The sequence below is a fragment of the Trypanosoma cruzi genome, genomic scaffold, assembly GCF_000209065.1.
Source record: "Trypanosoma cruzi strain CL Brener 1047053512861 genomic scaffold, whole genome shotgun sequence".
In the NCBI taxonomy this organism is placed as follows: domain Eukaryota; phylum Euglenozoa; class Kinetoplastea; order Trypanosomatida; family Trypanosomatidae; genus Trypanosoma; species Trypanosoma cruzi.
Window position 1 is genome coordinate 12,192 of NW_001849453.1, and position 23,820 is coordinate 36,011.

General features: G+C 46.8%; 14 protein-coding genes across 14 annotated transcripts, besides 29 other annotated features; all 14 read left to right on the forward strand.

Annotated features, from left to right (window-relative positions):
* Positions 1–799, forward strand: Tc00.1047053504741.4 (hypothetical protein, conserved; the record flags this gene model as incomplete). The annotated part of the gene is made up of 1 exon (XM_812705.1): positions 1–799. A coding segment is annotated over one exon (799 nt), but the record flags the coding sequence as incomplete, so codon positions are not given.
* Positions 1–23,820: part of a sequence feature (heterozygous, non-Esmeraldo-like haplotype) that runs on past the window's edge.
* Positions 862–883: a microsatellite.
* Positions 950–997: a sequence feature (T-rich).
* Positions 1,007–1,037: a microsatellite.
* On the forward strand, positions 1,053–1,580 carry Tc00.1047053504741.10 (hypothetical protein, conserved; the record flags this gene model as incomplete). The annotated part of the gene is made up of 1 exon (XM_812679.1): positions 1,053–1,580. The coding sequence occupies one exon, from the start codon at positions 1,053–1,055 to the stop codon at positions 1,578–1,580; it is 528 nt and encodes a 175-aa protein (XP_817772.1).
* Positions 1,655–1,926: a microsatellite.
* On the forward strand, positions 2,036–3,220 carry Tc00.1047053504741.20 (GTP-binding protein, putative; the record flags this gene model as incomplete). The annotated part of the gene is made up of 1 exon (XM_812680.1): positions 2,036–3,220. The coding sequence occupies one exon, from the start codon at positions 2,036–2,038 to the stop codon at positions 3,218–3,220; it is 1,185 nt and encodes a 394-aa protein (XP_817773.1).
* Positions 3,221–3,255: a sequence feature (AT_rich).
* Positions 3,283–3,309: a microsatellite.
* Positions 3,381–3,401: a sequence feature (AT_rich).
* Tc00.1047053504741.30 (protein phosphatase 2C, putative) lies at positions 3,516–4,472 on the forward strand (the record flags this gene model as incomplete). Its single annotated transcript, XM_812681.1, has 1 exon — positions 3,516–4,472. The coding sequence occupies one exon, from the start codon at positions 3,516–3,518 to the stop codon at positions 4,470–4,472; it is 957 nt and encodes a 318-aa protein (XP_817774.1).
* Positions 4,482–4,501: a microsatellite.
* Positions 4,678–4,705: a microsatellite.
* Positions 4,791–4,811: a sequence feature (AT_rich).
* On the forward strand, positions 4,928–5,644 carry Tc00.1047053504741.40 (hypothetical protein, conserved; the record flags this gene model as incomplete). The annotated part of the gene is made up of 1 exon (XM_812682.1): positions 4,928–5,644. The coding sequence occupies one exon, from the start codon at positions 4,928–4,930 to the stop codon at positions 5,642–5,644; it is 717 nt and encodes a 238-aa protein (XP_817775.1).
* Positions 5,892–5,926: a microsatellite.
* Positions 5,997–6,025: a sequence feature (AT_rich).
* On the forward strand, positions 6,177–6,704 carry Tc00.1047053504741.50 (hypothetical protein, conserved; the record flags this gene model as incomplete). The annotated part of the gene is made up of 1 exon (XM_812683.1): positions 6,177–6,704. One exon carries the CDS (start codon positions 6,177–6,179, stop codon positions 6,702–6,704), a length of 528 nt encoding a protein of 175 aa, XP_817776.1.
* Positions 6,849–6,870: a sequence feature (AT_rich).
* Positions 7,150–7,182: a sequence feature (AT_rich).
* Tc00.1047053504741.60 (transcription initiation protein, putative) lies at positions 7,201–9,363 on the forward strand (the record flags this gene model as incomplete). The annotated part of the gene is made up of 1 exon (XM_812684.1): positions 7,201–9,363. The coding sequence occupies one exon, from the start codon at positions 7,201–7,203 to the stop codon at positions 9,361–9,363; it is 2,163 nt and encodes a 720-aa protein (XP_817777.1).
* Positions 9,484–9,504: a sequence feature (AT_rich).
* Positions 9,682–9,703: a sequence feature (AT_rich).
* Positions 9,714–9,744: a sequence feature (AT_rich).
* Tc00.1047053504741.70 (hypothetical protein, conserved) lies at positions 9,790–11,997 on the forward strand (the record flags this gene model as incomplete). Its single annotated transcript, XM_812685.1, has 1 exon — positions 9,790–11,997. The coding sequence occupies one exon, from the start codon at positions 9,790–9,792 to the stop codon at positions 11,995–11,997; it is 2,208 nt and encodes a 735-aa protein (XP_817778.1).
* Positions 12,037–12,064: a microsatellite.
* Positions 12,173–12,204: a microsatellite.
* Positions 12,246–13,727, forward strand: Tc00.1047053504741.80 (hypothetical protein, conserved; the record flags this gene model as incomplete). The annotated part of the gene is made up of 1 exon (XM_812686.1): positions 12,246–13,727. One exon carries the CDS (start codon positions 12,246–12,248, stop codon positions 13,725–13,727), a length of 1,482 nt encoding a protein of 493 aa, XP_817779.1.
* Positions 14,001–14,020: a microsatellite.
* Positions 14,336–14,363: a sequence feature (AT_rich).
* Positions 14,613–14,666: a sequence feature (T-rich).
* Positions 14,730–14,753: a microsatellite.
* Positions 14,944–16,155, forward strand: Tc00.1047053504741.90 (hypothetical protein, conserved; the record flags this gene model as incomplete). Its single annotated transcript, XM_812687.1, has 1 exon — positions 14,944–16,155. The coding sequence occupies one exon, from the start codon at positions 14,944–14,946 to the stop codon at positions 16,153–16,155; it is 1,212 nt and encodes a 403-aa protein (XP_817780.1).
* Positions 16,259–16,304: a sequence feature (GA-rich).
* Positions 17,317–19,824, forward strand: Tc00.1047053504741.100 (hypothetical protein, conserved; the record flags this gene model as incomplete). Its single annotated transcript, XM_812688.1, has 1 exon — positions 17,317–19,824. The coding sequence occupies one exon, from the start codon at positions 17,317–17,319 to the stop codon at positions 19,822–19,824; it is 2,508 nt and encodes an 835-aa protein (XP_817781.1).
* Positions 19,823–19,973: a sequence feature (GA-rich).
* On the forward strand, positions 20,202–21,032 carry Tc00.1047053504741.110 (hypothetical protein, conserved; the record flags this gene model as incomplete). Its single annotated transcript, XM_812689.1, has 1 exon — positions 20,202–21,032. The coding sequence occupies one exon, from the start codon at positions 20,202–20,204 to the stop codon at positions 21,030–21,032; it is 831 nt and encodes a 276-aa protein (XP_817782.1).
* Positions 21,051–21,104: a sequence feature (A-rich).
* Positions 21,269–21,342: a sequence feature (T-rich).
* On the forward strand, positions 21,560–23,191 carry Tc00.1047053504741.120 (hypothetical protein, conserved; the record flags this gene model as incomplete). The annotated part of the gene is made up of 1 exon (XM_812690.1): positions 21,560–23,191. One exon carries the CDS (start codon positions 21,560–21,562, stop codon positions 23,189–23,191), a length of 1,632 nt encoding a protein of 543 aa, XP_817783.1.
* Positions 23,288–23,337: a microsatellite.
* Tc00.1047053504741.124 (hypothetical protein, conserved) lies at positions 23,387–23,647 on the forward strand (the record flags this gene model as incomplete). Its single annotated transcript, XM_812703.1, has 1 exon — positions 23,387–23,647. The coding sequence occupies one exon, from the start codon at positions 23,387–23,389 to the stop codon at positions 23,645–23,647; it is 261 nt and encodes an 86-aa protein (XP_817796.1).

Genomic DNA, 23,820 nt, shown 5'->3' on the forward strand with positions numbered 1-23,820 from the left:
TGTGAAATTGCTAAGGTCTCTTCACATTTGTTTTATTGCATCACAACGGGTAATTGGATCGGCTTTAAAAAAGGTTTTATTTGAATTAGATATAGTGTCTCTAGAGCGTCTATCATTAAATCACAGTGGTGACGTTCAGTTGGTAACGGGTGCTACGCCATTTCACAGCTTGTGTGAGTTTATCTTATGGGCGAAATCGGTGGAGCGTGAGACAGAAAACGTTTTTGTTCATATTGGAGAAGTTAGTAGGATTGTTAATTTGGACGATGGACGCATTTGGATTTATGGAGAAGGGAATATTGCAACTGTATTTGTTCCCATCCCGAATCCCTTTGCTCTCAACGCAATTATAAGAAGTTGTGAAGAGGCTTTTCGTATTGCCTTTATTGTTTTGCGTGGATTTTCTGCGTACCAGGATTCTTTTGGTGTATATGAAGCTTTTTTTGCAGAGTATTTACATTATCGGTATCTGATTCATCCTGAGAAAAACATATATCTTCGAGATCTTGTCCATGTTATACGGTTTACGTTGGTTTCTTACGCCTCAAGTTCAGGGGTTTCACCGGATGCTTTTTCACAGATGAACTGCTTTGACGTGAGTAAAAATACAACGGGAGCCTCTTTTTTTGGCTTTTCTCGTTGTAAAATTGAGCCAGAGGGGAGAGACACGGGAAACCACATCAATTATGCTGCCCAATTGGAACAATGGGGGCGTGAACCACTTTGGAGGTTTGCGGAATTAATATGGACTGCAATCCATAATGCGTCATTGTTGTTTTCTGTAAAAGAGTCGATGTAAAATGTGAAGGTGTCAAATTGTTTTTTTTTACACCTTTAACCTTTTTTCAGGGGAAAAGGAGAAATAATAATAATAATAATAATAGAGAAGGAAATAATTTAAAAAATCATCAAGAAGAAAATAAGAAAATTTTGTTTTGAGTGAATACGCTTTTTTTATTTCTTATCTTTTATCTTTTTTTCCCTTTTTTTTCTATTTGGATTTCTCTATTATTATTATTATTATTATTATTATTATTGTATACATTAAGGATATGAGGGAGCGAGGCAAGAATGAGTGGGGGGAAATGGTCCTTCCGGGCGTTTACATGCTTAGAGGCTCCACTAACTCTAGTCGAGGAAGAACATTCGACCTTGATGCAAGTAAGCTCCAGCTTGAACTGATTCTTAATGAAATAGAGGTTATGGAAAGACACGTGAAAAAATTGAAGGAGAGCAACAGCGAGATCAAAGAATATTTAAAGAATCGTGGTGATTCGATAATGGAGAGCACGAATACATTTTCAACTTCTGGTGCTGTAGCTGCAGTAAGTGATACAGAGGACATCAACGACGTTTTGGCGGAGGCCCTTGTAGAAAATGAGACAATTATTTCTCTTAAGGAAATGGAATTGAATGAATTGAAGCAGCTTATACAAAACAATCGTTGTGCCTGTAGCTACCAATCAATTGAGGAGAATAATGAGGGTCATTCAGTTCCTGATGACACCAGCAGAAATAATGTGGCAACTGAAGTGGAAGGGGTCATAGATGAAATGTCGAATACCCACTTTTCACTTTGAATTATTATCAGTATTACCTCAGTTTTTCCTTCTTAATTACTATTAGGCATCATTAAAAAAATAAGTAAAATAAATAATAATAATAATAATAATAATAATAATAATAATAATAATAATAATAATAATAATAATAATAATAATAATAATAATAATAATAATAATAATAATAATAATAATAATAATAATAATAATAATAATAATAATAATAATAATAATAATAATAATAATAATAATAATAATAATAATAATAATAATAATAATAATAATAATAATAATAATAATAATAATAATAATAATAATAATAATAATAATAATAATAATAATAATAATAATAATAATAATAATAGAAATATGGGACCAAGATGAAATAATCTTATATGTCTACTTTTATATTTTTTGTCGTTTATCACCTTATAGTAGAAAACAAAGGAAAATTTTTGTTTTAAAAGAATACCATGCCTCCCAAGAAGAAGGATGAGAAGTCACAACCGCCCCGCACGATTTTGCTGGGCCGACCTGGAAGTAACTTGAAGGTTGGAATTGTTGGGCTTCCTAATGTTGGAAAGTCCACATTTTTCAATGTTCTATCTAAAAAAGGTGTTCCCGCTGAAAATCGGCCATTTTGCACCATTGATCCCAACACCGCGGATATTAACATTCCTGACGATCGATTTGAAAAATTGGTGAAAATCAATAAACCTGCATCTATTGTACCTGCACAAATTCACATTCGGGATATTGCAGGGCTGGTGCGTGGAGCCAGCAACGGTGAAGGGCTTGGCAATGCTTTCTTATCTCACATTAATGAATGTGATGGAATTATCCACATGATTCGTGTCTTTGAGGAAGTTGAGGTTACACACGTGGAAGGTGATTTGGATCCTATCCGTGACCTAGAGATTATTTTCTCAGAGTTGATTATGAAGGACTTACAAGTGGTCAATGGGCTAATTGACAAGATAACACCCATAGTTAATCGGGGGATCGACAAAAGCAAGAAATTTGATTTAGAGGTTCTTATGAAACTGAAAGAACACCTAGAAAATGGTGAACAGATTCGGTGTTGCCAATGGAACGGTAAGGAAATTGATTTTCTCAACACACTACAGCTTTTAACAGCGAAACCAGCTATTTTTTTGGCCAACATGTCAGAAAAGGACTTTATTCGACAAAGGGGCAAATGGCTTGTTAAGCTCAAAGAGTGGATAGATCAGCACACTGGCGAACCACTTATCCCAGTTTCAGCAGAGATGGAAGCCAATTTTCTCAATATGTCTCCAGAGGAAGCAGAGGAATACTGTACAGCGAATAAAACAAAGTCCCAGGTGCACAAGATTGTTACCACCGCTTATCATGCTATTAATTTGATTCACTACTTTACTGCGGGATCGGACGAGGTGAAGTGCTGGACAATTCAGCGTGGCACCAAGGCTCCTCAAGCAGCTGGTAAAATTCACAGTGACATGGAAAAGGGATTTATCTGTGCTGAAGTAATTCATTGGGAGGACTATGACAAGCTTGAAAATGAGGCTGCATGCCGTGAAGCTGGTAAACAACACCAAGAAGGACGTAATTATGAAGTTCAGGACGGTGATATTATCTTTTTCAAATTTAACGCCGCTAAAGGAGGTAAGAAGTAGTTTTATTTATTTGAATCAATAATAATAATAATATTGATAAAGTAACGGGAAGGGGAACCTCCAAAAAAAAAAAAAAAAAGAAAAAAAAACTACCTCATCCGACTCACTGTTAAGTGGAGTAGATGTAGAGAAGAGATTTCAAAGAAGCCCATATACTTACAAAAAAAAAAAAAAAAAATTACCGTTTTTCTCGAAGGAAAACCTTTTTTTTATTGAATGAGCTTCTTTGCCTACTTCAATATTCCTTCTTAATGATTTATTTTGGTCTCGAGGGTGGCAAAGTAAATTAGCACTAATGAGGCCTTTAGCATCATTTCGTGGGAATACCCAAACAATGTTGTACACCCCTGTTCAAGATAAGTATTCCATCTTGATGGAGGATGACAAACTTCGGGTTGGTGCTAGCAGTATGCAGGGATGGCGAAGCACCATGGAAGATGCCCACACTATTCATCTTTCTTTACCAGGGTTGCCATCTCACATGGCTTCTGAAGACGGTGCGATAGCGGCAGTATTTGATGGACACTGCGGGAGTAAAACTTCTCAAACTTCTGCTATACGTATCCTGGAATGGATTACATCCATGGAAGCATTTGGTGAGGGAAATATGGAAAAAGCTATTCGTGATGGATTTATCGCTGGTGATTTAGCGATGCAGAGGAGTTCGCCAAATGAAATGAGCGGATGTACAGGTAACTGTGTGTTAATAGTTGAGAACCATCTTTACTGCGGTAATGTTGGTGATTCCCGTGCAGTTTTATGTCGAGATGGAACTGCTATTCCGCTGAGTGAAGATCATAAGCCGAATTTACCGAGAGAAAGGGAGCGCGTCTTGAGGGCAGGGGGATATATTCACAATGGTCGTGTCAATGGCGTTTTGTCCCTAAGTCGTGCCCTTGGTGACTTTGCTTTTAAAGATAGTGATTTACCTCCTGAGGCGCAGGCGGTGACAGCGATTCCAGATGTGGTTCATCTGGAGCTGACCCCACAAGATGAGTTTGTCATCATTGCGTGCGATGGTGTGTGGGATATGGTGACGAATGAGAAAGCTGTTGAGATTGTTCGGAGTGAAGTGGCAGATCACAGTGACCTTTCATTAGCATGTGAGCGGCTTATGGATGCTTGTTTGTCGAAGGTATCGACAGGCGCTGGAACCGATAACATGACCGTTATCATCCTGCAGTTTAAAAGTTTTTTTTTGAAGAAGGTAGAAAGCAGGTTTGGTGCGATTTCTTGTAATGCGGCAGAGTGAAGCTTGGTGTTTTTTTTTTTTTTTTTTTTGCATTCTCTCCTTGCTTTTTTGCAGACTCTGATGGTGCCATGGCTTTTCTTATTTGTAAGCAAAGAAAAAAAAAAAGAGAGAGAGACTGTATCTGCGTGAGTTAGGGGGTTGCTATGTCGACCATCAAGAGAATCTTTTCTCGCGTTTCTGAAACGGAAAAGACTAACCAAAAATAAAAACAAAACAAAACAAAAAAAAAAAAAGAGGAGGGGTAGAAAGTGTGAAATCTTTTCTTCAATTGCTCGAATAACAAAAGGAAGGAGTATCGGTTGCATTTTTTTGTTCTTGATATTTTATTTTATTTTTTTTGCACACCATTCTTTTGCCCGGAGGGAGACTACGTAAAAAGTGGAAGGGCATAGGTTGGTGTGCTACCCGCTTCCATCGCACTAGTCACAATAATTCTCGGGTGCAGAAGTGATAAAATGATATCTGAGAGTGACTGGCGCGTGGTAGGTACTTACCGTTGGCGGTCCTTATATCAGGGGTATACAAATTCAGAGGAACAATGTCTTTATGAAGATGCAATGCACCTAGAAAACATCCCTATTCTTCTCTACGACACCAAGCAGGAAGATGGAGGAATATTGGCTCCTCGGTACGTCGCTAGAAAGGTTTCAGCGCCACAGGCTTCATGTCAAAAAGTGAAGGTGCTTTCTGGTTGTGCTCAGCCGCGGGATAGTACACCTGCGATGCCCCTAGAATCCAGCCTCAACTGTGGAACAGCTCCTACCGTCTCTGGCTCTCCCTCCCATTCGAAAAAGTTTTCTCTGGTGGTAGGGACAACACTTCCACAGCCCCCACATACCGTATTTGTGTTGTTTCTTGTTCTATTATTAGCCGATATTGCGGTGACGGCCACTGCCGTGACGACCACGCCCACAAGTCCATTGATGTCTGCCGTTTGTTGCCTTGCGGCACTTGGCCCGGATGTTGTTTCCATTGGCCTAATACTGAGGCGGGAACGCAATTCCACTTTTGCGGCAATCCATGTAGTATTGTGGCCTTGCCTTGTTTTTCTTTTTCTCTTTCCTTTTATTTCAATGGTATTTATAATACACTTCATATTGTCTGCAATTTTGTTGCTTTTTCTTGTGCGCTTTCGTGTGAGCTCGCACACCACATTTTTTACCTTTCAGTAAACGATACGACTGATACATGCGATGCGTGGCAAATTGCCCTTGGGAACGAAGGCACATGCACAAAATCAGGGACACGAACGAAATAAGGGGGTTTACCGGCGAAATGAAGGAAAATAAAAGAATGCGAAGTAAAAAGAAAAGCAACGACAAACGGTAGAATGTATACATGTGAATTTAAATGAGTTATCGACGGAAGAAAAGCATGAAATAACTTTAGAGGCGGAAAATTTACATCTGCAGTCGAAGATTTTTTTTTTTCTGATTTTTTTTTTTTTTTTTTTTAACAGGCATGCACGTGCATTTTTTTTTTTTTTTCATTTATCGTTTACTTTTTTTATTGGATATGCCCCTCTTTTTAAATTTTATATTTTTATTTTTAAACATAAAGACACAACTTTTTCTTTTGCCCTTTTTTTTTTCTTGTGTTTCTGAATTTTAATGCAGCCCTTAATCTGGACATCGGCGTGACATTCCATTAAGAAGTGTACTTTTTTTTTGTTTCTTAAGGCGAGACTGAAAAGTATTCTTGGCCATGCAGAAAGAAAATGATAGAATGCGAAAGAAAAAAGATGAAACTCGTGAGGAGGAGGAAATCAGCATTTTTCACTGTGATGACGGCAGTGTGTATGAAGGGAGGGTGACTCGTCGTGAGATTCCTGTTGAATTACCTCTCGGTATGCCGACACCCGCTCCTGCTTCCACTCTGCGTGGGCAGCTGCCTCCGGAGGTGATGCCCCAAATTGTTCCAATTCAACATGGGAAAGGGATTTTTAAGGACGCGGGTGGCACAATATACGACGGTAACTGGATTGAAGGCGCTATGTGCGGGGAGGGTGTCCTGCAGTTTCCTAGTGGGGCCACATACACCGGCGGTATGCGCGCCAATGAATTTTGTGGTACAGGCACTTACAATTGGCCCGATGGTTCTCGCTACGAAGGGCAGTGGGAAAATAATAGGATGCATGGATTTGGAGTTTACGTTGATGCTCAGGGGGGACGTTGGGCGGGGAAGTTTTATCGAGGATGTGGAGTTGGTTTATTGGGTGAAATTCACCTGTGAAATGTCCACTGGCCGCAGGTAAAATGCCCTTTGGGAAAGTGGATGGAGAAGACCAGAGGGCTTACTGACTCCGGTGTTTGTCAGTGAGGAATTGCTTGGTATGTGGCGACTGGCAGCAGCAAAAGGATGTACACTAGAGACGCCTTATTTATTTATTTATTTTTTTCTTTCTCCTGCCGTCCTTTTTGTAAAGTATATGCAAACGCTAAAGGAGGGAAAAGAAGTAGACAAAAAAAAAAAGAATACACAAGCCTGTTGGGTATTGGATCTGACGAAACAAGAATGACTGAAAGATGTGGGGAGAGAAAAAGAAAGGAGGAGGCAGTGGTGCTGCTGGCGGTGGCGGCGATACGTCATGAAGAAAATGTGCATCTTATAGAGTTGTTTTTTTTTTTTTTCTCTTTTCCCAAAAAACTTTATTCTTAAAAAACAAAACAAAAGAAACAATATTAATAATAATATATATACATATATATTTGTGGAAGTTATTGTAGACATGGCGGAAGAATTAAATGTAAGTGAGCTTGCAGACCTTCTTGGGGATGATGAACTGCTTGACGTGACGTCGCCGCTCGTCGCAGTACTGCCGCAGAGTGCCACTTCTGCAGAGTTGGACGGCAAGGATGTTGGAAGCAAAAAAAAACACAAGCGGAAGGGCAAACGGTTACGTCACGAAAAAAAGCACCGTAAATTGTCCGAAATTGAAGAGAGTAATGAAAGTGAAGACGATAATAATGAAACACCGAGGAAACGTTCCAAATACGTCATTGATGCAGCAGAAAGCGGTGATTCGGAATCTGAGGGTGACGACTTTATTGTGGGAAGTGACGAGGAGGATGAGGATGGCGATTACGTTGGAGGGATTCCGACATACGAGCCGCGTAAAACTCATATCTTTCGCGAGGGGGAGGAGAACATGACCAGTGAGGAGCTTGCACGCGCTATTGAAGAGCGTCACCGTGCCAGCAAGAAGGAGGGAGGAAAGACGGAAACATTGTTATTGGCTGGTCTCGGCAAGGGGAACATGTCTTCATTACGGTACACATCTCATCTTTTGCCACAGGACACGGACCCGAGAGTGTTTGCCGTGAAGTGTCGACCGCGGATGGCTCGTCTGCTTGTAGCTCGGATTGTAAATAAGTGCTACGCGTACCGGATTGGGAGGAACTACGAAAAGCGGAAGGTTGACCTGGGAATCATCTCCGTCTTTTGCCTAGATCACGTAAAGGAGTACATCTACATTGAGGCACACCGCAAAGTTTTTGTTGAGAACGCATTGAACGGTTTGGATGGGCTATTCCGCTACAAAATTACTCTTGTAAATCCATCTGAATTAATGCAGATGATGGAGCGACGGCCCTCTCCTGAGAAGTTACGTGTTGGTTCTTTTGTTCGGCTGCGACAGCGACAGTACCGCCTTGATCTGGCCCAGGTGGTTGAGGTTCACCCCATCAGTAATCAAGTGACTGTGAAAGTTGTACCGCGTGAGGATTTTGTCGGTAAACCATTTAAAAAAATTGAAATACGCCTGCCGCCAAGATTTTTTGTTCCAACTCTTGCAGCGTATGTGCAGGAGCGGGGCGATTTCTACCGCTGGGGAGATTTGACTTTTGACAAGGAGGGTTATCTTTTAAAGACTGTCTCTTCCCGCATGGTTATCAGCGGCACAAAAATGAAAAATCCAACTGTGGAGGAGATCGCTCTCTTTTTTAACAACGATCGAGAACGCGTGCGAGAGGCTGTTGCACGGTTTGCCTCGGTCGGTCATCGAGGAGCGGATTTGCGCATTGGTAATACTGTGCGGGTGGTCTCGGGACAGCTGCGAGAGACTGTGGGCACCATTGAAAACATATTTTTAGATACCAATACGGTTTCCCTCTCGTGCCCTGTCCCTGGGAGGAAGGAACCAATAAAAGTTCGTGTTGAGCTTGCGGCCTGCGTGAAACACTTTGCTTTAGGCACGCATGTTATAGTCAGCAGTGGAGAACGGGCCGGGGAAAGTGGCACGGTGGTGAACTCATCCGGGGATGTTGTGTACATTTTTTCTGATAGGGCCACCGCTTCCCGTGAGTTGACGGTGTGTGCCAGCGACTGCCACCAGAGCAACTTGATTGGCTCCTTTGGGCACACATCTGGCTCATGGAGGCTGTTTGATTTAGTGATGTTGGCCGACACCTCCTCCGTGGGCTGTATTGTTCGTATTAACCGTAATGATATTTGCGTCTTGACGGATCGCAGTGAGACACGTTACTTGTCTCCCATGCAAATCAAAGCTGCAGTCGCAAGTCCACGCCAGACCATGGATAGACTAAACAACATTGTCACCCGCGGAGCGGAGGTGATCATTCAAACTAGCCCCAACACGCCTTACCACTTGGTTGGGCAAACAGGGCGTGTGGAACAGCTATTCGGCTCAACACTTTTTGTTCGCGTGCGTAGTGTGAAAGAAAATGCGGGGCTGGTGGTTCTTGATGCACGTTCGGTTTTGTTAATTGGTGGACGCACTAGTACGAAACACATCCAACAGCCCAAACAACTTCCCGCGGTGCAGCTGAACCCACATAATGCCACGAAGGGTGATGTTTCTGTTCCACATCCGCGTCTTACATCTGAGGATTGGGCGACGAACTCCGAGTGGTATGAAATCGATGCAAGTTGAAATGAATGGATCATTACACGGGAATTGGGTAAGAGGCCCCGTTTTCTTGCGGAAGGGGGAAATGGGAGGATACCGTGTAGGAGAGAGGAACGAAAAGGAGACGACGACGACGAAGTAAGCAAAAAAATTTTAAAATAAAAAGTTGACGGTACTTTGCCTCATTACCTCCCTATTTTAATTAAATTGTTAGACAGCCTTCTTGAAATTGATGCGGGGTGGGGGTGGGGGGAATGCGGAGGTTATCCGTCTTGTTATACCACAACAATTTTCCCTCTTTACTTTCTTTCACTCTTTCTTAGGCCAACGACAGAGTGCGTGTTTATTTATTTTTATTTTTTTTCCTATTTCCCATTTATTATTGTATATATATATAAATATATTCTAACAGTGGCTCTTGGATAAAGCAGATACATTGTTTGTCATTGGATGGCCGCTGGGATGGTTTTTCGTGGGGCTTCACGAGTCGCCACTGCTGCCGCTGCACACCGCCCTACACAAGTCACAATCGTTTTTCCTTTTGCTAGTTGTGGCATGTTGGCCGGTCCAATATGCATACAAGGACGATTATTTTACCGTTCTTTTCCACTTCGACTGGAGTTGAATCCATCGGGGAATCTGTATAGCATGGAGCACGCGTTCGAGGAGCCGACATTTCGTTTTATGTGTGAGGGGGAGGATATCGATTATAGAGAAGAGGTTCGGGCAGCTTTGCTTGAAGTGCTTGCCAAAAAACCGTCCAATTTTGTTGGTCGGACAGAAGAAACATGGATGCAGGAGAATTCGCCTCAACGTAGCGTGCAACTCCTCCGAGCTGTGGCTAAAAAGCAATTGCTTTCGTTTGCACAAGTGAAATCAACTCCCCGTTTGTTTTCTGCGTTCTTTGATGTGCTAGCATCATGTAGCACTTCATTGGCTTTAATTGCTGCTGACCATTTCACATTTGCGGCGATGATTGCGAAGCATGGGACGAAGGAGATGCAGGAGGCAATATTAGATGATGTGGATACCTGTCGTGTCATTGGCACAATTGCCCACAGGGAACTTATAGCGGAAGGTGTCCCGTTGAATTCGGAGGCGCGGTACGACAAGGACGAGAAGTGTTTTGTGTTGAGAGGGGCGGGGAAGTTTGCCGTCGTGGGAGCAGGATGCGCGGATTGGGCAATTGTGACGGCGACGCTTACCTTGAACAGACAGGACAACCAAGGTCCTCAACTCTTTGTTGTGCAGCTGCGGGAACGAGGCGTTCTGAAGAAGGGCGTGAGCATGCGGCCCATGCAAGGGGAAAATCCAACGATGAGTGCAAGTGGAGTGGGAATTCTTCATTTTGATGACGTTCGCATCGCTGTTTCTGCCCTTTTACTTCCATCACGAGTTGTGGATGGAGGGGTTTTGATAACGGAGGACGCGGATACTTCGACGTCTCTTCAGGCATTAACGTTGCAAATGCGTTTGGCAACCGCTGCACTCTACGCTGGTGCACTGAAGAGGTTCTTGACAAATGTTGTTTTTTTCATTGCACAAAAAGATGTTGTGGGACCGGATGGGAGAAGGGATTACCCTTTTTTTGGTGTGCAACATGTACAAACACCACTTGTGAAAATTATTGCGAAATCCTACGTGTATTTAGCAGATTGGCGCCGTATACTTTCAGTGTTCTCGAAGCCAACGGAGAGGCGCCCAACCTATGAGGACGAGACGAAGCTGGCCGGGACCATCCACTTCTTGCAAGAAACTCTTCTTGAGCTGCATCGGTTTGTGGATGAATTTATGGGGGTCCACGCATCACTGGGGAGCACGGGCAATATTGACGCGGTTGTGATGGCACACCTGCGTCAAGAAGGTGCAGATCAGTCATCGCTGATCCGTGAGGTTGCGTTCAAGTCAGTCACAAAAAATATAGGAGCCAGCCATTGGGGTTGGTGGCTTACCAGTCTGCTGCAGCCTTTTGCGGCGTTGGATAGATTTGTTAAAAATCCCTTTTATTCTCCCCGAATTGCTGATCTGGGCAGGCATTTGATTTTTTTTAGTCACAAACACTATTCTGCGAAAAAGCGACTGCGGCAGTCACGGGAGATTGAGCGTCGAAAAGGGGGCGCGGAACATCAGTGGTACGACTGGGTGATGTTTCGTCATCAACAAGTGCTGCATTGTGGTGAGGCCTACATGGAGATGTTTTCCATGGAGGTGATGATGGCCGAGACACAAGCGTGTACCGACCCGCGGGCGAGAAAGATTCTTCGAGACATTGGGTGGATTTATGCTCTGGCTCGTCAACAAGACCGTTTGGATTACATCCTGACGCAGCAGATGATAAGCCCGGGAAAATCCAATGTCTTAGAGTCCCACCTGGATAACATTGTCACCGTTCTGGCTCCCCAGTGCGTCAACCTTGTGGATGCGTTCCAGGTTCCCGATGCGTTTCGTTCCCCGTGCGCGGCTAAAACTTTGGAGTCGTACTGGACTATTCCAGGGACAAACACGGGGATTCAGCGCGGTGATAGAGTGACACTCTTTCACGACAAAAAGCCCACTGGTGACGCCAAAGAGGAACAGGAGAATATGCAAGAATCGGAAGAAGAATGGGATCTGTTCCACGGACTCGCAGAGTTGCCATCCTTTGCCCAGAAAAAGTGAATTGGCTCTATCGGACCCTTTTTCTCTTCATTGGTGGGGTTTTTTTTCCTTTTTTTTTTTTTTTTTTGCGTCGCACCGGAAATTGGACGCATAAGTGCGAGGTGCACACAGATGGTCTTCACATCCCGTCTTGCCCAATCCGCCAGTTTGCATCACAACGTTCATTGACGTTCTGTTTCTTCTTTTTTTTTTTTTTTCTTTTTTTTTCCTTGTCTTTAATTGTCATAGGAAAAGGTGGGAGGATACGGATGGACTCGATCCATGAGGCGCATTTAGAGAGGATTCTGGAGAATCGTCGCCGACGTGGAGGAAACGCCAACTACAATAATCGACGCGGCTCCTCTACGGCGACGCAGACTCAGCAGTGGGATGCTATAAAAAACGTTGAAACGCCAACACTGATAAAGTATGAATTGAGTCCCACTCCGCGAGGTGTGCCGGGCCACAGCACAGCGGATGAAGCAGGACAGTGTGAAAATGTCGCACGGGCGACTCGAGACGAAGCGGATTCGGGGCTCGGTGTTTGTATAGAAAAAAGAGAGAATAAGCACTACAAGCGGGAACGACTCATTGCGAATAGCAGTGGCTCTGAACATGACACCGGTTCTTTCAAGTACAGCTCCTCGCCACGCTTTGGGGATCGTGATAACAGCAACCGTGGAAGATGTCGTTTCCGGGGCAACGAAAACTTGCAGCTTAGATGGCGCCCGTTGGGGAATTTCTCTTCTTTCTTTGTAGAAAAGAATGTTGAATTTGGGCGTCGCAATGGTTTCGCCTCCGCCAGGTCTCCTTCTCGAACCGTGCCGTTGCTGACGTATGGCTCATCCGACTCTCCCACTTTACGGTGGCGAGGAGTTAGCTCACGTAGGGGGAGGACAGTGTCGCCCCATGCCCTTTCGACATGGCATGTTGGGGCACAATTATTTCAACGCCAGGATGGGCTTCGTGCTGGCGGTTTAGGCAATGACAGGAGAAGCAACTGCAGGGGTGGAAATGGGGAGAACCGAAGTTACGGGCGTCATGACAGTTCACCGAAAATTTACATGGATAGCCCAAGGGGTGTGAAGCAAAGGTCTAATCAACGACGGCATTCAACTGAGGCAGCCAAAATTCCTTTTGGCCCTCCAGATGAACGTAACTGGCAGGCGGCCGGATCGGTGATATACACGGGAAATGCTGCTAAAGAGGAAGGGAGTCCTTTTGTTTCTTCGCGACAGCGTCGGCGACCTCCTGGTTCACCGCTTCCTCAAGGGGCTCCAATTTCCATGGCAGATCGAAACAGTATGACTGACCCAAACAACGACGTCGTTGGTTTGTCTAGTACTCGGACCACGATAGATATTCGTACCAGTGTGTCGATCTTGGCAGCTGGTGACTGGTTCTACAAGTGGAACGGCAATGGCACATCCGTGTCCCCACGGTGGGTGTGGGTGGATTCGCAGAGTCATCTCTTGCTGTGGGCGCACAAAGAAACCCACGAGAGCACCTTTGCTGGAGCCATTAAACTAGAGAAGATTCTCCAAGTGGTTTTTCGTGAGCTGGAACGTCGGAACGCTGAAGGCGTCCCGCTGACCTACTACGTTCTCCTTGTGGAAACGAGTAGGCGTATCCTGCAGTTGGCCACCGAAAGGCGCATGAAAGCGGATACTTGGTATGAGGCTCTGAACAATGTCATGTCGTATCTCCGATCTCGCAAATTTGGTGCTTCCTTCACTTCTCCCATATCGTGAAAAAAGAGAAATGCCGGGACTCCAAGGGTTAAAATCCGCGACATGTTGAACCGGGAGCTGACCAGCGAAACTGTATGCAAGAGGAAATGAAACGGAAGGAAATTCCAGATGGCAATTCGAAGAAGGGGCCTTGTGTGAGGGAAACAAAGCGGGAAACACAAACCAAAGAAAACAAAAAGAAGAAGAAAAAGTAAAGTGAGGTGAAGGGGGGTATGTGGAGTTGCTCAGCCATTGCGACGTTAAACTTCTTTTCCCCCATCTATAGTCAGCAACATGGATGGATGGATGGATGGGGAAGCGGCAAGGTAGAAATAAGAAACAAGAATAAAATACACACACACACACAAACACGCAAGAAAAAAGGAGTAAAAAAAAAAAGAAATGCCAAAAGGCATGAAAATTGAAATGTTTACTCTCCATGTGGGCTTTACTCAAGAGAGACCTCTTGTCGATTTGTTTACCGTGAGTGAGTCATTATTTCTCGCATGCACGACAGTTTGTAGGCAGCGCCACCTGTCTATCCCTTTCTTTCCGCTCTCTTTGCGTTTTCTATCGTAACGACAATCATTCCGCAGTGATCTCAGGCGGCTGTGATGGGTTTGGTGCTGTTTTATTATTATTATTATTTTTTATTTTGCCATATATGAGATGACCAAACACACGAATAGAAAGAGGCGGGAAACACGCCACTAGAGATCTATCCCTTTCATTGCAGTTTCTTTTTTCTTTAAAATTTCTGTATTAATTTTTTTTTGTCATCCCCCTTCTTTATCGAAATATGCTTACAAGCACAAGTATTACAAGGCAGAAGGAAAGTATAGACACTTTTAAAGGTTTTGGTTTCCGGTGCCGCCTTGGCAACTTGATACATATGAAAGTCGTTACTTTTCTTTTCTTTTTATCTTTTTTTTTTTTTTTTTGCTTCTTTTCTTTTGTTTTGTGCTTATCAAGGAAGCAACGATGTATGGGATTTTTTATGACTCAAAGTTTAACCCTTGCTCCTTTTTTTTTCTTTTTTTTTTTTTTGCTGTTGCTGTGTGTACCCCCTCTTTTTTTTTTTTTTTTTGGTGGAGGCTACACTTTATTCCAAGAGGAAGAGGGGTGCGTGGGGGGTTGTGTGACTGCAGTAAAAATAAGGGAGAAAGAGGGAGATAAAAAAGACGATAAATACTGAGAGACCGCAGAGAATCGATTCTACACAACAAGAGAGGCCACAATGCTTGCTCAGGGTGTCGCTCCGCGTGTGGCCCAAGCCCCCGCTGTCCGAGTACCAACGCTGGAGCCATCAACGTCGTCGTCGTCGTTGTTTACTGGAACCCGCCTGTTTCGGAGTAATCCAAATGAACGGCAAATGCAGGCGAGCACACTGAGCGATCACTATCGGCCAGCACAGGTGGGCACGGACCAGCAATATTGTCCCCACACAGCTCAGCTACGAGAATTGGAAAGTCCCATAAACACTGTAAAAATTGAAGAGCTCTTGCGCAGTGTCCGTGCGACTAGTACCGCCGCGGTTGCCGCAGTGGGAGAGTTGACGGACGATTCGCCTCCACCCCGCCAGATAACGTCTTCGCAGCAACGAACGCCATGTGAGGGCTGCCAACGGCGAAGTGCTTCGCCGGATCGAGTGCATACGGCACGATCGAGCCCGATGAAGAGAACGCCGCGGGGCGAATCGCCGGCACGCCCTGCTTGGAATCAAAACCGTCCAACGCCCCGCGTGAAACCCACCGTAAGTGCTCCGCGAACGGAGCCTCGGCGAGTGACGCGCGATGCAAGCGTTGAAAATCGCAGCCGACCGTGGATGGAGGGTATGAAACTTAAGAACAGCTCAAGGTGTAAACTGACGGCGGAGAGGGACAAGAATCACCAGAAGTTTACTCCGGTGATCCAGTCTCAGCCCTCCCATCAAGTGCCAACATGTGCGAGAAAAGCGTCCTCCGTTGGGGTGGGGATGTCATCACGGACAGTGTCGGGCGGGACGGGAGGTTTGAAAACGGGGAATGATGAAGTGGCCTTTCAGCCCCGCGTGGAATTTTTGGAGGAATCACTACGAGATGTGCAACAAAGGGCTGTGCGAGCCGAAGCACGTTGTGAAGAGCTGGAGGCTGCCTTGCAGGCGCTGGCATTGGAGCACCGTGAGTCAATCTCGAGGCTGGAGGGACGCAATGTGCAGTTGAATGCCCGGGTACAGCACGTGCTGCAGTGGATCGAACACGTCGATGCGACAAGGGTCGCAAGGGAGGTTTTCGCACAGGAGGTTGAGATGGAAAGGACAAATGAAAGTGGAGATGTTGAGGTTCCTTCCCAGAGTCTTTCCATCAACAATGATGTTGGTGACTCGCCAGGAATTGAAAAGGCGGTCAAGGCCACACCGGTGCGAGTACCTCCTACTCCACCCATGACGCTTCAAATTCAACATCGATAGAGGCACAAATTTTCACCGCAGGTATCTATGTATGTAGTTATGAATGAATGGATGCACTTAGCCATAGAGTTTTCACTTTGTTTCAGTGTAGAAGAGCCAAAGAAGAAGAAGAGAGAGAGAGGGAGAGCGAAAAAAAAAAAAGAGAGAGATGCCTAATGCCAGTATGCGTGTCGAAATTTAAGCTGATGGGGAACACGCAAGGACGTCTTTTTTAAAGCAAAGATAAGGCCCGGAAGGGTTTAGAGTGGAGATCTTGTCTGTCGCACCTCCATTGGAGTGTTTTCTTCTTTCCACGCGTCCAATGGATTTTGGCGGATCTTTGCCTTCTACGATGAAAGGTTAGATCGATAGATTAAAAAAAAAAAAATTTTGGCTCTCTAACACACACACACACACAAATAAAATAAAAGAATTATGTTTCCTATGAGACGGCCTTTCGCTGTGGATGTGTTGTGTACCATCATGCCGCTTCTCCGGCTTTGCGTTTATTTTAGAGCTCTGTCCCTTTTTTTTTTGTTGTTGTTGTCTTGGTGTGTGTCTGTCCGTCTGTTTCGGGGGACGCCACGTGAAAAGGTTGAGTTTTGGGGGGTTTGAGGTTTTATTTTTTTGCGTCGAGGCGTTTTCACATTCAGTGCCTCAGGGTAGTCGGATAATGCAGCAAAAAAGCCATGTGCACTGTCCTGCAGGTACTCGGGGGCTACAATGGGCGACCTTGCCGTGTGCCGCGACCATTGAAGAATAACACAACGGGGAGACGTGCACGGGGGTGTTTCCTGCCGTGGGAATTTTATACGAGTCGTTTGGGTCATGTAAGGAAATAACGTGCGAAGGAAACACGGCGTTTGCCCTGATACCGTGTGAAGGCCTTTTTTTCCCTCTTAAGAGTGTTCCGTAGCTTTTTTCCATTTGAGGGGGCAGAGTTGGAAACTGAAACCAAACACCTCTGCAGATGCCATGTGCTTTCATGACTGCATCTCCCCACTCGTCATTGTCGTTTTTTTTTTCTTTTTTCTGCTTCTCGGAGCATTTGCACACAGTGTGCGGGAGAGTGTGCCACGGACACGTGAGGGTCCTTGCGTGTGGGTGGGCTTAGCTGCAGAAGAAAAAAGAAGAGAGAGAGGGACGGGGTAAGGTTCCTAAGGAAGGAGAATCGGAATAGTAATGCCGCAGACGCAGGAGACGATGGCAAGTGCTACTCTTGACGCACTTCGGGCTGCATTGACATCGGGACAAATGTCGGCGTTGAGGGAAGTGAAGGCGGATGCCGTGCTGTTCGATGAGGTGAATGCTCTTCCCGAGTTGTTGCGTCTGTGTGGTTTGATTGAGGCGGGGCACAATCTGGCTTTGATGAATGCAGCTTGGAAACTGCTTCTTTCTGTTTCCTCACTCAATACCATTAGTCAACCCGTATACAGCGGGATCCTGCAGTTCATGCTCTCCCAGCTACACCACCATGTCTTTTCTCACGACTGGTCCGATGCGAAAAAGATAAAATTGACTTCTTTTGTTGCCTCTCATGTTGTTTCAGCGGTGCGAGCACATCCTTTTATTGCGGCTCGAGACGAGAGGTTGGTTCAGTCGATTGTAGGGCTTCACGCTGTCGTTTGCCTCACGGTTGCAACGAGTGGTCATAAGGAGGCAGCGCAGCAGCTACACCAGTGCATCGTTGTCCGCTTGCTGGCCATTTTGGAGGCGATGGGATCTTCGTTTTCTGCGTCGTCACCACTTTCAGCGGGTGAACATTTGAGATTGCTTCTACAATGTCTTGCCGACCCACCTCCGGCTGCGACGGCGGAGTTGGCAACGGCGTCTGTTGCCGCTGGCTCTTCAGTAGCGGCATTGGCTGCAATGTTAGCAGCAACGCGTTCCTTCCAGGTCTGCGACCGGGCATATGTGGAGAGAATACTGGCCGCATTTCTCTTATGGTTGCCCGATATGCGGCTTGTCTTCTCGGATGTGGCGGAACAAGAGGAGACGACAGAAGCAGCAGAAACAACAGTAACAACAGTTCTAGCAGCGTCATGTGACAAGGATCCTGACATAGTTCTGTGCCATAGAATAGTGCGACACGCAAGGAATCTCCCACGCGCCGTGTTTTTTCCAGAACAAGACGGCGATGGGGCTGCCGAGTCCTCAGGCGAGGTGCATCTCAACGCGCAGCTGCTTTTGCTTCTTCGAAGCCTTGCGTGCAGAAGTGTGGATGCCATACGGGGCGGGGAGTGGCGCGACAAGGAAGGGTCGCCTGGCGGTGGCTCGCTTCTGCGCTGCCGTGTGTTTAGTTTACTCATGACAGCGCTCCTTGTGCCAAATGACACCAGTGCAGCGCGTGTGCTGTTGGTGTGGGAGGCCGTGCTGAGCCGACTGTCCAACGCAGACCGGGAGGGACTTGGAGTGGAGCTGCTACAGCTTGGCGAAGAGCAGCTCCGCGCCCTCCGTGAGCTTCCAGCGGAATCACGCGACAGGGCGACATGCTTGCGACGCCTTCTGAACGCCCTGGCGGTGCTTCTGACGGAGATCTGCAGACAGCTGCAGCGCCCACCGAAATCACTTTATGGGTCGTTTGCAGAAACAACAGCAACACGCATATCGTCATTAAACCCCACTTCATTTTGTACTCTGGTGAATGTTCTTTACCATCAATCGTCTGTCTATCAGTGGTGGAACGAGAAGTCGATCCCAAAAGAGGAGGTGTTAGGCGGTACGGAGGAGGAGGCAAAAGCAATTCATGATGAACTTCGGGCTGTGCTCACGGAATGGCAGGATTATACCTCTTTGAAGATCAACAGCGACATGGCATCACGCATTTGCATCACTATTGCATCTGTCCCGGAGAGGGTGCATAACATACTGGAGCGGACTAATTCGCCTAAAAGCATCACGGCTGTTCTTCTGATCGCTACGAAAGTTCTTCAAAAACTTGCGGAGGAATTAAATACCTCCTATGCTATTTGCGAGTGCGCACGTTTTGTGGCGGCAGAGCTTGTTGCTGTGACGGGATTTGTACTTTCTGAAGACCCGACTTTTCTGGCGTGCATACGTCGTCTTGTGGACATTAGCTTCGCTCTAACCGAAGACGGAAAAGAAGTTCGGGTGGATGGGATGCTTCGATATCACGCCGCCGTGTGTCTCCGGAACTTTGCACAGCGCAACGCGGTTGTGCCGTTGGGCCAACTTCGACTTTCGGAGGCGGTGACGACCGCGCTGAGGATTCTGCTGCAGGGAGGTGATGTTGCTGACACAGATGTCAGTATGCGTGATTGTGAGGGTTTTTTAGCCCATCGCTTGGAAGAGTGGAAGAGTCTTTTGTCACGAAGCGGTCACGCAGCGAAGAGCAGTCAGTCGGCGGGCTCTTTGGTTGAGTTTGCGCTTCACGCAGCTTCCACTTTTTCGCAGAGTGTGATTGACGGCCACGAGGGCCAGTTCTTTTTGCGGCTGCAGCGCAGTGAAGATACGGTGCGGTCGGTTTTGCAGTGGCTAAAGGCGGGTCGAGCCCTGCAGCCGTCGGAGGAGGAGACACTGGTGCGGTTAGAGCAGCTTGTGTGTGCAGCGGCGAACATGACACGCCACGCGCTCAGCAGCAATGGGGATGTGTTCTGCTCGTCTGCCGACATTGGGGCGGGAGCAACGCAGACGACAGGGCTGAGCCCGGAGATAATTAACGTGGATTAGAAGAGCAGGACAGAGCGAAGGACGGGGTGGAAGAGAGGGGGGAAATGGAAGGAGGGAAGAAAAGAGAAGATCTGAGATGCGTGGGGTAGGAGAAAAAGAGAAAAAGAGAAAAAGAGATCAAAAAAATAAAAAAGAGAGAGAAGGAGAGATGCGGACAAGAAGGCTTACATAAATGAGACTACACAGAGAGAGTCAGGGGGAGAGTACCACTGCAGGTGAAAATAATTTGCATGACGGGAGAGGGATCATTGGGCCAATGCTGCTTCATTGCCTTCTTCTTTCGTTGCATGTAGCTGAGAGTTCCTCTTCCTTTTTTTTTTTTTGTTCTCTGACCGCACTTACGTTTTTCAGTCCTGTGGCAGCGTGGTGGAGGTGACATGTCACGACATGACTTAGCCCGGCCGGCGCGGCGTTCTGTAAAGAGGCCTAGAAATACGAGCAATGGATCGGGGGCGAGAAGCGACGTTTACCATCCGCTGCGCTACACGGACTCAACAAAACAGGCGATGATACCGCCACCCACTGAGCGTGCCGTTGTAGTCATTTTGGAGAATGCGGGCCTTCTTCTTGGACGCGAGGGTGTGGTTGATGCGTACGACCGCGCGGCAAGCACTGAGATTGCGAACGCCTCGCTGAAGGATGTCCGCCCTGACATTGTGCATCAGTGTCTCCTCGCCCTCTTTGACTCGGAGCTTGGATGGCAGCGGCGGCTGCGTGTGTACATCAGTCTATTCGCACGCAGCGGACGCACCATTGAGGTTTCGCCAGCACTGCGCCCGCCACGCACATTTCGCCGCTTCAAAGGACTTGTCGCCGCGCTGCTCCGCGATGGTGCGGTGCGGTCGGTGGATGGGACTGTGCTGATGAGGATCCTGCCGGGCTCCGTCGCGCCTGTGGTGCCGTGTGGGGCGCAGGTTATCGGGCTGACGAATGCTGTCGCTGCGCCCGTGCGTACCGCGACGCAGTTGGCTCGCGAGGCGCTTGCGGACCCGGTGGACGACAACCTTCAGGGCGGCGTGAAGAATGTCGCGGGGTTCTTTTGCATCTCCTGCACCGACGAGGCCGATCTCGACGGCATCGACTACGTGACGCAGCAGGCCTGCCTGAGCGCGTACCCTACCACGGCGCATGTAATGTGTGCCCGCATCTGCGAGGGGTTCGCACGGGCGGCGAAGACAATTGATCCCGCAGCCAGCAAGAGCGAGTAAATAAATGAAGCGAACAGCAAAAAAAAAAAAAAGGAAAAAGAAAAGGAAGAAACAAACGAACAAAAAAAAAAAGGGGAGGAAATCGACAGCAGCTCTCGGTTACAAATGCACACACACACAAACGTGGACGTTTCGTGGCGGAAGACGAGATCCATGCAGGCAGCGCACGAAGGCAGAGTTGACGGTAATTTTTCCTTTCCTTTTTTGTTTATTTATTTATTTTTCCCATCGGCATCTTTCTTCTCTTTTTTTTTTTTTTTCCTTTTTTATTTTTTATTTCCTGCGAGGCTTTCTTTTTTTTTTTTTTTTTGCTTCTTCCCCAGCTGCATTTCCACGTGCATCTTTTACTTTTTTACTTCTTGTGCGTTTTTCCTTTCACTCCATCCACCTTTTCATCGTGGCCAAAGGGGGAGTACGACATTGACGCGTATACTCTTTTCATTAGAAAGGCACGTGCACACAAACAAAGGAGAAGAAATAACTTTACTTTGTTTTTTTGTTTTCCTCTTCTTTTGGTATTGGGAAACATGTCGTCTTCCGTTTTTCCGGATGAGTTTCGCTGCTTTCGTCACATCACGCACATATACGCCCGGAACCTGCCACTTCATCCGATGGGGGCGACGGTACAGGCGGCGGACGACGGCGGAATTGCGGGATCGGCGCTGGACACTCCAACGTTGTGCGATGGAGCGCGCCTTGGCTGCCGTACGTCACAGGGGCAACGTTGTGTCTCGTCATATTTTGTTTTGAGTCTTCCGCCGGGCAAAGTCGGGAAAATGGCGGCGGAAGGGGGCAACCGCCGCATCTACACAAGTGAGGTGCGCCGTGAAACCCAGCAGCCGGTGTGGGACCACATCCCGAAAGAAACCATTGAGCAATTCAAGGGAATTACGCGATTTGTTTTTTCCTTGTACTATTGCACAACCCACCCGGAGGAGGCGATTGCTTCTCCTGAAACAGACTGCCTGTTCTACGAGATGCTGATCCAGACTTCCCATGTACAGTACGTGGCCGCCTCAATGACGAAGGCAGACTCGTTGCCAAACTTACCGTATCACGTGGAAAATAGACCGAACTCCTTTGTAGTGTTGCTCCGCTGTATGGATGGTGTTTTTTTCCCAAAGCACCAGGGCGTGCAGATGGATGAGGGAGGGGAGGGCATGGATTTTATTAAAACACCGTACTTGCACGAAGACTCGGATCCCACACGACTCTGCGTGGACGCAGAAGTAATGCGAGCTCGGGGAAAAAGCATAAATGCTCCAATGGAAAAAATAACGCTGGGTGACCTTAAAACATTTGCGACGGCTACGTTAGCATGGACTTATCTCAGTGAGTTAGCAGTGGGTCGTCGTGGAGAACGGCAGGCGTATATCGATGACATGATGGATTCGCGTCGTGGGGAGGTTGCTATCATGGCGCAGCGTGCGATGTTGGAGGCTCGTCTCGCCAAGGCCCGTGAAGATTTAGGATGCCGCTCAAGTGAATTACTTGAGTTGCGCAATCGATACAAGGAGGAGCAAGAATCAATGATGTTGCAGATGGCGCAGCTAGAGAAGCTGCGGTCAAGCACAGCACTTGAAGAAGTTCAGCAACAAGAGGCAAATAAGATGCTGAATGAACAGGAGCTCCCTCTTTCCACGCTTCGTGCACAGCTTGGCACTGTCAGGCGATTGCGGTTTGAAGAATTGAGGACAATGTTCCCTATTCACGTGGATTTAGCTGGATTGGCAGACACCATATGCGGCCATTATCTGCCTGTGAAGGGGAAGGAGGTGGGAGTGACATCGGACGTGATGCACGATTGGGGTCTTGCATTAGGCGCTGCAGCCCATCTTGTCGCCACGGCTGCCACAATTTACGGTTGTTCCCTTCCCCACCCTCTGCTATTATGTGGCGGACGTTGTTGTGTGATGGCCAAGCCGGGTCTTCCCGTCGCTGCTGTTGTGTCTCCATTCACCGGCCCGAGCGATGTGAAACTTCCTCTTTACTGCGCACGCACCGCTGACCGCCCGCTTATGTCTGCAGCGATGCAGCTGCTTTCAGAAGACGTGGCGGCGCTTGCGAGGGCGATGGGACACCATGACATTGCGGCAAACGCAAGGGACAATGACGGACGGTTAGCGGTCATTCTAAAGCAGCTTTTGTTGCTCGTGTAGTTCATGTAGCTTGTGGCCTTATCGCTACGTGAATTGTGACTTTTTTTAAAATTACCCCTTCTCTTCTCTCTGCGGTTTCTTTGCTTCTGTTGTGGCTTTTTTATTTATTTTTTTTTTATTTATTTATTTCCTTTTTTTTTTTTTTTGTGCGTCTGTCAACGAGAGGTGCCGAGGGGCCGTTTAGTTTGAAGGGCGATGCATTCGCAGGCCAGCGCACCCACCCCGTCGTTCTCGACGGCTTCTGAGACCGTCGCGTCGTCATCCACTCTACCGACTTCCGAGACACGGATGGAGGTGCTCCAGAGGACTCTGCATTTGCTCCGGCAGGAGGTGCTTGTGCCGTATTTTGAGTTTGTTGAGCGACTTCGGGTGACGAACAACCGGGCTGTGAGGGTGCAGGACGTTGTGGAGACACTCTACACCGCGTCGTTTAGGGAGAAGGGTAGCAGTGCGTGATGCAACGCGTCTCTTGTTTCTTTCTTTTCCCCTTTTTTCCCTTTTTTTTTGTTGAGTAACGCGGCGGTTGTGCGGCGAAACGCGTGAAATCCTTTGAGGCGTGTGCCCTTTTCAATCTTTTTTTATGTAATCGGACCTTTTTTAAAAAATTGAATGTGTGTTGTGCCTTGACC